Genomic DNA, 11,025 nt, shown 5'->3' on the forward strand with positions numbered 1-11,025 from the left:
GGCTTCTCGGAGATAGAAGTACACTTACTCTTGCTTCACTAACCCTAACTCACACCTCACTTTTGCTATACACAGCGGAATGCACTTAGTCCTTCCTGCATGAAAATGTTATCTGCAATTTCATCACTCAGTCATAGAAAAAGCCCACCGAACATCTCTCCCTTGAATTGAGAGAATCTCTACATTTATTGCATTTACAAACATTCCCACACATCTATTTCACAGTTATAAACGATGGACTAATATTGCATCTAATATTCTATATCATAAGGATACTTTTTTTTGTTGTAAAATGGAGTGATAAAGCACTGAAAGACACTGCAATGTCTGGACATGGTAAGCTACAGTAACCATTTGCATGCATTGGTAGAAACCTTATTTTTCAATGGTAACACTTTCAGTGAATGCAACCAACAAATAAAGCATTCCAGGTAAGGCTGTGCATGCTTGATTGCCGTTGGGACTGTGGTCTGTACAACCTAATCAATCTTTGAATGTGACATATTTAATGACAATAAAGAGCTGTTTATCAACTTATTTAAGATGTCAACATTTACAGTAAGTACACTGGGTGGGCTAATAAATACAATCGCATTTACAAACCCGTATGGGCTGTGGAATCTTCTGCATTGGAGACCTTGTATTTGATAAACTACTATGGGGCTGTATTGCTACCAAGTGGCCAATAATATGTATCACATGCTACTCCCAAACCTACAGTGCACTCAAAAAGACTGAACTCTTCTTCGTGGCGCTGTTGAGCACGTGGGGGTGTGCTGCAATTGACAGCAGAGCTACGTAGTACAGTGTGTGGGAACTCAGGAGACGGTTTTCCGTGCGTGTTGTGTTGAGTACCAGCAATGGCCCTGTTGAAATCTAGCAAGATCATCTCTACCGTCGGGGTACACCCTCCGTTGGGTGCGCTCTCCATTCGTGCCAGGTAAAATGTGCCCCGAGAGTACTGCTTTATTGACTAGCTACCACGTTAGCTGGCAGCCATAGACAACTAGTCAGTGCAGAGCTAGCTAGCAGACGAACGACCCTTTGTCTTTTCCCTCAAAGGGAGCAGGTTGGTTGCCAGCTATCTCAAGACAAATGGACAACTAGCATGTTAGCTAGTTGGTTTTCGCAGCCATTTTCGGGTAATTAGCAAAGTAGCCAATGATACAACGTCAGGTAACTGATTTCATAGGCTTTGTGTGGCTGGTTGGCTATTTGCAACCTCGCCACCAACCAAGGTTGTTCAGTAGCTAGCTGCCAAGCTACCCTAACGTTACTTAACTAGGATCCAACGATGTGTTTTGGCAGCTAACTGGTAACCAGATAGCCACAGCTATAGTAGCTACATGCAGTTGGAGGAGTTGAAACAGCTTTAGCACTGTTAGAAATATTTGACTTTAATGTGTAGCAAACTAACAAGGTCACAAAACACTAACGAGCTTAGCTGGGCATGTAGTGCTTTCCCCCTCCACATGACTGGTCAAGCATGTTTCATTACTGTACTGCTGGTGACTGGCTGACCACTGAAAGAAAGGTAGGCCCATCAAATGAACCCGTTGATGTAATAAATGATGATGTAAGTGTATGACAGAATGTCATCCTTGCAACATTAGTGGTTGGTTGTTGCTGCCACATGCATGCTGCCACATCCAACATTCCTGTGTGTGAAAGCAGACTAGCTTAATCAACTTCAGACTGTTAGGGGATTATCACCTAATTTGGATCAAATCCTACTTAGTGCAAAGGCATCAGACTACTTAATCGGGTGTAAATTGAGTTGATGCAAATCTGTAATTGACCCTTTCTATCTTCTACGGGATGGTTCAATCTCCTTCCCCAACTGTCTCAGCTCATGGTGGTCCGAGGTGCAGATGGGTCCCCCTGACCCCATCCTGGGGGTGTCAGAGGCCTACAAGCGTGACACCAACCCTAAGAAGATGAATCTGGGTGTAGGAGCATACCGTGATGACCAGGGCAAACCATATGTCCTCAGCTGTGTTCGCAAGGTGTGTAATCACTGCTTGATGATTATGATGATGATGATGATGACTCTCATTATAAACCTCATAACATGAGAAACAACCAAATTTTATGAGAGACTATAAGTTAAAAAGACATCAGCCTAGCTGCTTACAATCACTTGGACACAGAGAACAACATACTTTGGCTGGACATTTACCCTCTGTATTCTTAGGCTGAAGCTCAGATTGCTGCAAAGAAGCTGGACAAAGAATACCTGGCTATTGGTGGTCTGGGGGACTTTACCAAGGCATGCGCCAAGCTGGCTTTGGGAGACAACAATGAGGTTATCAAGAGTGGCAGGGTAAGTCGAGCCTTTCCTGGAACCTCAGACATCCTGATTCCACATTCTACAGCACAGCTTTAGCAGCCTTATTTTGACCGTTTGTTGTTTATTCCTTGTTCCCAGAACATCACTGTCCAAACAATTTCTGGAACTGGGTCCTTGAGAATCGGAGCCAACTTCCTGGTAAGAGCCCTGTTCCTTTTGCTTTAAAAAAAAAAAATATTATTATTTTTTACAAATACAAACTTCATCATGAATGCTAATGAATGAAAGTCTCTTCTTTTCCCCACTGTCTTTCTTCCTGCTCCCCTCCCTCAGTCCCGTTTCCATACAGAGGCCCGGGATGTGTACCTGCCCAAGCCCTCCTGGGGGAACCATACACCCATCTTCAGAGACGCAGGGATGCAACTGAAGGCCTACACCTACTATGACCCAAAGACCTGTGGCTTTGACTTCCAGGGAGCCCTGAATGACATCTCTGTAAGACATGGCACAGAAGCCTAATCTTCCCCTACCAATGTGTACACATTGTACTCTCCCTATCAATGTGTACTTAAAGTAACTGCTGGATTATAGATTAACAAATGTGTTATTGTTTCCTCTTATTCAGAAAATACCTGAGAAAAGTATCATCATGCTTCATGCCTGTGCCCACAACCCCACAGGAGTGGACCCTCGGCCAGAGCAGTGGAAGGAGATTGCTAACCTGGTGAAGGTAAACGCAACTGAATATAAAGTGATGTAGTAGGGTCGTTCCATGAAATGAGTGCCTTTTGCGTCCCTTTGATATTTTAGGTAGAAATTGTGCACAAATATTGAATTTGAGAAGCCTGTTATATTAAATTAAGTGCCCTTTTTAATTTAGACAACATGAAAACAAACAAACCTGTCCCTAATTTTAAGGTCAACCCTGTTAAATGAACTGAACTCTCCTTTTAATATGGTAAAACTATTCCTTTAAAAAATTGTTTTAAAAGAAACTTGAACATCTGATAGTCAAATCATAGTGTAAAAGCAGGTGAGCTGATTCTACTCTTTTTGGCCATTTTCTGTTTTTTTGTGGAGGGAAACTGAACGGGTCGAGAATAACACATCAACCCTGTTTGTTACCCATAGATTAACAGGCTAGAAATGTTTTTTAACAATAATTTTTGGGTGATGAAGCTTGCATTCAATTGCCCCTCTCTGTTGCACACAACAAGCTTCTATTCCCCTTGTCACAAGGGGATTTATGGCTGATATTTAAGATTAAACGTCAACCCGGTTACAGTTTTAGGGGGTGGGCATGGCAATGGGTGCGGCTGGCCCATTGACGCTGCTGGATTTTAGAACACATTTTAGAGGCCCCTATCTTGGCTGTGTAGAATATTTAGCATTATAAAATCCATTTCCTGCAATTCGACACATTTCTCCATAGAGCGGCAATACTTCATTTTGCAGTTTTAAAGCTAATTTCCTGCAATTTTATTACATTTTCCATGACTATTGCTGTTCTTTTGCTTAAACATAAAACAAAATCAATACGGCTACGGAGAATTTTCCATTCTCCCTGACTGTCTAGATTTTAATTTGGTGATTGTTAGTTCTCAAAGATTATATTATTAAAAAGATTATAGGTCATAATCTTTTCTACATACTTTATATCTGGTTTTAGTCGTTTTAAGTTTACACTTTGTTTTTTATTATGTTGAACATGTGCTCTTTATGACAATGTTAAAATGAGGTGAAACAAATGTTTTCTACTACAAAAAAAATGTATTAAATTGGTGGAACGACCCAGTAGCCAGATGAAACCTAATTATCCACCAACTAGGCCAAAATACAGTGCCTTCAGATAGTATTCATACCCCTTGACTGAATCCAAATTTGGTTGTTAAACTGAATTTAAAATGGATTCAATATTTTACCAAATTCTCACCCATCTACATTCAATACCCCTTAACGACAAAGTTAAAATGTGTTTTTAGACATTTTTACAAATGTATTGAAAATGAAATGCAAATATCTCATTTACATAATTATTCACACCTTGAGTCAATATATGTTAGTCACTTTTGGCAGCGATCAGTGCTTTTTGAGGTCAGTTCGATTATTTTTTTAAATTATCACGGATTTAGATTATTTAGGTTGAATGCTGTAACAACACAATTAATAAAACTCCCATGATGATAGTGACTGCTCTTTACTGCTTAACATATTTCAGTTGTGTGTGTTACATTTGGTTATTTATTTCATTCCAAGTCATCTCATCTCTAGAGCTGCTGCATATGCTGTCTGACAAAGTCGCTATTTTGTAGTTCTTCAAAATAAATAAATAAAGCATACTTTTACGACTGCTGAATAACAGCTATCAATCACTTAGATCATGTATTTTCAGGTAGAGCAGGGTTCGCAAGTTGCTTGAGGTGCTTAAATGCCGGGCAAATGTAGATTCAACCCTGCCTGCAGGATATAGATTTTTATGAATGATTTTGCCAGACCCATCCAGGGATGTAGTAGAGGATAAATTCCGCTTACGCACCTTTTTATTTGTGAAATAGCATTTACTCGCATTTCTTTATTTAATTTTCATTTACTCACTTCTTATTGCATTCCCAGCGTTGAGCAACGCTCAGAAGGATTCTTGATCTGAGTTCTAATCGTACTTACCTTTGAACGAGTGGAATCATAAATGATTCATGTATGCTCGTTATGTTTCCTGCTCCCCCGGATTTGCCTTTTCAGCAGTGCATTCACTCACCACTCTGTCCGATGGGAAACTCCGACCACGACATAGTTAGTTTCACTTCTCGGCCTACCTCTGCTCAGACCTACTGTGGCAAGTGGTAGGGAGACGCCGCCGACAGTGGTTTTTGTAGTAAAAAAAAAAAAAAAACTTCCCTCTCCTCCTGCCGTGTCAACAGACATCCCACAAAACAAAAAAAACCTCACTCTCTGAGAATGAGTGTACAACTGGTAAAGAGTCGATGATATTTCATTCCGATGTCTAGCTGGCTAGGTAGGTTAAGGGCTCTGGCTGTTAGCAAGTTAGCTAGCTATAACTAGCTGGCTAGAAGGATGAAGTTAGAAGCTAACGTTGAACGGAGCCTGACCTCAGCAGGAGCAGTTGACTGAAATTAAGCTAGCTATAATCAAAAGATTGGCTAGTATAAATTCTCATAACAAAATACCTTTTCTTTACAGTGAGTAGTGAGACAGACAGTGGTGAGTCAGGCTGAAGGAGGCAAAGCAGATACACAGAGAGAGGAAACATTGAAGCAAGCAGGCAGAGAGGTTAGTAGTACGATGGTTCCCCAACTCGGGGTCTGGGCCCATGTGTTGTCCCCTTAAATTGAAATAGTGTCCCCTGAGAGAATCTTTAATTTGATCAAACACAATAACATTTTTCTCTTCAAATGGGTATTGAATACATTCTATAGTTAACTAAGGTTATTTTACACTGTCAGAATTCACTTTCATGTCATGTTGGGACAGCCTGGGGGACCTAAAATGTAGTGAAATATTAAGATGATTTAAATATAAAGAAATGTAATATCTACACTGAAAAAAAAATATAAACACAACAATTTCAAAATCAGTCAACATCATCAGTACTGACTTACCACTCATGTATGTAGTGAAACATATTGAATAGAATTTGTAAGGTAGTGATGAATAATAATAAGTTAGTGTTTTTTTTTTCGCGAGGTTGTGGCGATATTTTAATTACCACGTTTTATACACTAAACCATAGAATATTGCCCTGTTGGAAACAACTCCCTACTACATCGCACAGTTCAGGCTGGATCTGATTTATCTCCAGAGAAACTGCAATGTGCGCGTTGAGCTCACAGGAAAAAAAACAACGAAATGGAATTCAAATCATTTAACCGACATTTGGTCAATTAGTTGTTTAAAAACTGAAAAAATTACAGAAATTTAAGTTAATTGCTCAGCACTAACAGTTTACAGCTGTGAGTCTCTAAGAGCTTTACACACCTGGATTGTACAATATTTGCACATTATTCTTTTAAAATTTCTGTCAAGTTGGTGGTTGACCATTGTTAGACGGCCATTTTCAAGTCTTGCCATAGATTTGCTAGTAGATTTAAGTCAAAACTGTAACTATGGCACTCCGGAACGTTCAATGTCATCTTGATGAGCAACTCTATTGTATATTTTGGCCTTTATGTTTTGGGTTATTGTCGTGCTGAAAAGTGCATTTGTCTCCCAGTGTCTGTTGGAAAGCAGACTGAGACAGGTTTCCCTCTAGGATTTTGGCTGTGCTTAGCCCTATTCTGTTTCTTTTTATAAATAAAAAAATCCCTAGTTCTTGACAAGCATATCCACCATGCTTGAATATATGAGGAGTGGTAATTAGTGATGTGCTGTGTTTGGATTTGCCCCAAATGTAACGCTTTGTATTCAGGACATAAAGTTAATTTGTTTGCCACATTTTTGCAGTTTTATTTTAGTCCCTTATTGCAAACAGGATGCGTGTTTTGGAATGTTTTTATTTTGTATAGGCATCCTTCTTTTCACTGTCATTTAGATTAGTATAATAGTAAAAAAAAAAAAAAAATCTGTTCTGCCCCTGAACAAGGCAGTTAACCCACTGTTCCTAGACCGTCATTGAAAATATGAATTTGTTCTTAACGGACCTGCCTAGTTAAATAAAGGTAAAATAAAAAAATGTGGAGTAACTACAATGTTGTTGATCCATGCTTAGTTTTCTCCTGTCACAGCCATTAAACTCTTAACTGTTCTAATGGCCTCTTGGTGAAATCCCTGAGTGGTGTCCTTCCTCTCCTTAGGAAGGACGCCTCTATCTTTGTAATGACTGAGTGTATTGATACACCATCTAAAGTGTCATTAATAACTGCTCAAAGGGATATTCAAAGTTGTTTGTTTTATTTTTAAAGTCCAGGGTTTGTGAATAATTTCTGAAGGTACTGTACATAACAAGTTATGTTTTTCTCTTCCAGAAAAGGAACCTCCTAGTGTTCTTTGACATGGCCTACCAGGGCTTTGCTAGTGGTGATATTGACCGTGATGCCTGGGCTGTCCGTTATTTCATTGAGCAAGGCCACAACATTGTGCTCTCTCAGTCCTTTGCTAAGAACATGGGTCTCTATGGTGAGTTATGATATTTGCATTGGTCAAATTTGAGGATAATGTTTTGGGGGAAACAAAATACCATATTTATTATTTAAGCTAAGCAACATGCCTTGTGTGGTGGTGTGTGATGTCTTCAGGTGAGCGTGTTGGGGGCTTCACTGTCGTGTGTAAGGATGCTGAGGAGGCCAAGCGTGTGGAGTCCCAGCTGAAGATCCTCATTCGGCCCATCTACTCCAACCCTCCCATGAACGGGGCGCGCATCGCTGCCACCATCCTCAATACACCAGACCTGTACAAAGAGTGGTGAGTAAGTCATCCACGAAATGTCGTATTTCAATTGTCGCATAGCCAACATGATACGGGCCCAGTTGAGTGACGGCTCTTCTCTCCCTAGGCTGGGGGAGGTGCATGGCATGGCTAACCGCATCATCACAATGAGGGAGCTGTTAGTGGCCAACCTGAAGAAGGAGGGCTCCACTCAGAACTGGCAGCACGTCATTGATCAGATTGGCATGTTCTGCTTCACAGGGCTGAAGCCTGAACAGGTAGAGTAACTGTTGCTGAGACTACACTGTCTCATAATATAATATAGTATGTGATTTTCATTGGGTTACTTACTGGTAAGGAATCATTGGATGAAACATCGAACGTGGCTATACTTATAAGTATCTGTCTAGATATTAAATAGCTTAATATGCAGTTGATGAGTCGTAATGAGTAACTATTCCAACTTGTGCAGGTGGCGCGCCTCACAAAGGAGTTCTCCGTCTACATGACAAAGGATGGGCGTATCTCCATGGCTGGCGTCACCTCTGGCAATGTGGGTTACCTTGCACAAGGTATCCATGCAGTGACCAAGTGAGATTGCTAACCAGGAGTCACACCGTAGTCACCACCAGAGGAAGGAGGGGCGGTAGCGTCAGACAGGAAAAACAAAACAACTTATGTAAATGAACCCTCTCCTCTGCTTTCCTTTAGGGAAAGAATCAAACATAATAAGATACCATAGGGTTATTTTATTTTGAATTTTCTTTTGGCATTGTCTAGATATTGTATGTTGGACTATCTGTGACTAGGTTTTTAATGTGTGGTTCCCTGAAAATATCCATGGAATTCTTGAATCTTTTTTTTTTTTACCCTCCCTCAGACATGCATGCTGTGGTCATGAGCTCAACATATCTTGTGTAAGTCATACTTGACGATGAAAACTAACAAGCACAATATCACTGTTTGGAATCATGTCTTATATTGCAGCATGTCCTCTCACTTGGCCTGAGCACACCCTGTCTCTAAGAACTGTGCTCAACTATTGGCTGTGATATGGAACACCAAAGTAATAATGGTTAAGACATTTTTCTAGAAAATTCTTTACTAAAAATACTGTCTCTTTAAGGTAATTGTATTGAAATGTGCGTCTAATTTATTAAGGATTCATTTACAAAACCTTTTTCAAAAAAGATGTCAGGTGCTGCAAACTTTTGTTTCAACTTTAATGCCAGTGGAACCTTTCTAGGTGATGGTACTGGGGTCATGGCACTTGTTTTATGTGGGATGATATGTGCTGCATGGAGTCCCTGGTTGTGATGATCCGCCAGCCACAATGTGTTAGGAATGTTATTTTGCTGTTGTAACGGAAGAGCACTGTCTAACAATCAACAACTGCCACATCTCCCATGGATACTGTACCATTTAATTAAACAGATGATTTATATACACTACCGTTCAAAAGTTTTTTTTGTCCACTAAAATAACATCAAATTGATCAGACATACAATGTAGACATTGTTAGGGTTGTAAATAACTATTGTAGCTGGAAACGGCTGATTTTTAATGGTATATCTACATAGGTGTACAGAGGCCCATTATCAGCAACCATTACTCCTCTGTCCAGTGTCTGTTCTTTTGCCCATCTTATAATTTTATTTTTATTGGCCAGTCTGAGATATGGCTTTTTCTTTGCAACTCTGCCTAGAAGGCCAGGATCCCGAAGTCGTCTCAATGTCAACAATGAAGAGGCGTGTTTTGCGGGTACTATTTAATGAAGCTGCCAGTTGACTTGTGAGGCATCTGTTTCTTAAACTAGACGCTAACGTACTTGTCCTCTTGCTCAGTTGTGCACCGGGGCCTCCCATTCCTGTTTCTATTCTGGTTAGAGACCGTTTGTGCTGTTAAGTGAAGGGAGAAGTACACAGCGTTGTACGAGATCTTCAGTTTCTTGGCAATTTCTCACATGGAATAGCCTTCATTTCTCAGAACAAGAATAGACTGACGAGTTTCAGAAGAAAGTCTTTGTTTCTGGACATTTTGAGCCTCTAATCAAACCCACAAATGCTGATGCTCCAGATACTCAACTAGTCTAACGAAGGCTCATTTTATTGCTTCTTTAATGAGAACAACAGTTTTCAGCTGTGCGCACATGATTGCAAAAGGTTTTTCTAATGATCAATTAGCCTTTTAAAATAATAAACTTGGATTAGCTAACACAACGTGCCATTGGAACACAGGAGTGATGGTTGCTGATAATGGGCCTCTGTACACCTACGTAGATATTCCATACAAAATCTGCTGTTTCCAGCTACAAAAGTCATTTACAACATTAACCATGTCTACACTGGATTTCTGATCATTTTGATGTTATTTTAATGGACAAAAAACATGTTATTGAAAGAAAACACAAGTACATTTCTAAGTGAGCCCAAACTTTTGAACGGTAGTGTGTGTAATGTATACTGTATGAACTCTTGACTCAATTTCAGGAGCATGAAAGGTGTTTTGTTGCTTGCACATTGCCGTTTACTCCCATGCCCCCTGATTTTCAGTGTGTACTGCCCTCTGACTTTCAGTGGTGTACTGTACATCACAGGCTGCTGGTGGCACCTTAATTGGTGAGGACGGGCTCATAGTCATCACTAGAACAGAATAAATGAAATGGTATCGAATGCAGCAAACATGTTTTCTATGTTTGATTCCATTTCATTCACTCCATTCCAGCCATTATTATGAGCCGTCCTCCCCTCAGCAGCCTCCTGTGGTGTATGTTTCTGAGGGGCCATGGAAAGCACAGTTCAGGCGCCCTGTAACACACTTTCCCTCAAAGCCAAGCACTGGTTTTTACTTTGTGTTGTGAAAGAACAAGATTAATGGTGGACTCCACCTTGTACATTATGGAATGCAGGGTCACAAATGTTCTAAAGCATGTCAGTAGAAGCTTTGAATGGGTTTTCAATCACCTGCTCTGAGGTTCCAGGACTGACACCATGTGGTCTCAGGAGTTAGAATTATTTTATTTTGCACATTAGGTGGAAGCATCTGTTTCTGTTCCGAATTAGACACAGATTTTTAACTACTGTACCCCTGATCTTTTTCTGGCCAACATCACTATCCACATCTGTTTCATAGATTCATTAAATCAAAGTTAATTTGAATGGTACAAATCTGATCATCGTGATTGTGCACTGTAATCTTCTGAGTTTCTCAGATTTCGGTAATGTCAGACCAGTGTAAGTTCTCTGTAAAATAAAAATGGTTGCGCAGTTTGTGTAAATGTCAGATTCTTCCTTTTCAGCAATGATTCAAGCACAAAGTGAACTGTATTAGTGAGAAGGTAAACTTGTCTTACCATA

At 40.1% G+C, this 11,025-nt stretch overlaps 1 protein-coding gene across 1 annotated transcript; it reads left to right on the plus strand.

The window, feature by feature from the left end:
* Positions 1-760: 760 nt before the first annotated feature.
* Positions 761-10,938, plus strand: got2a (glutamic-oxaloacetic transaminase 2a, mitochondrial). The gene is made up of 10 exons (XM_029634235.2): positions 761-940; positions 1,850-2,006; positions 2,195-2,323; positions 2,429-2,488; positions 2,624-2,785; positions 2,916-3,020; positions 7,270-7,420; positions 7,540-7,705; positions 7,797-7,947; positions 8,142-10,938. The coding sequence occupies exons 1-10, from the start codon at positions 861-863 to the stop codon at positions 8,262-8,264; spliced, it is 1,284 nt and encodes a 427-aa protein (XP_029490095.1). The 5' UTR covers positions 761-860; the 3' UTR covers positions 8,265-10,938.
* The last annotated feature ends 87 nt before the right edge of the window (positions 10,939-11,025 follow it).

Source organism: Oncorhynchus nerka, linkage group LG25, assembly GCF_034236695.1.
Source record: "Oncorhynchus nerka isolate Pitt River linkage group LG25, Oner_Uvic_2.0, whole genome shotgun sequence".
NCBI classification, from domain to species: Eukaryota; Metazoa; Chordata; class Actinopteri; order Salmoniformes; family Salmonidae; genus Oncorhynchus; species Oncorhynchus nerka.

Coding starts and splice junctions, on each gene's coding strand:
- got2a (XM_029634235.2), top strand. CDS start 861: ATGGCCCTGTTGAAATCTAGCAAGATCATCTCTACCGTCGGGGTACAC. Junction 2,324..2,428: donor AGGTTATCAAGAGTGGCAGG/GTAAGTCGAGCC, acceptor CCTTGTTCCCAG/AACATCACTGTCCAAACAAT. Junction 7,421..7,539: donor TAAGAACATGGGTCTCTATG/GTGAGTTATGAT, acceptor TGATGTCTTCAG/GTGAGCGTGTTGGGGGCTTC.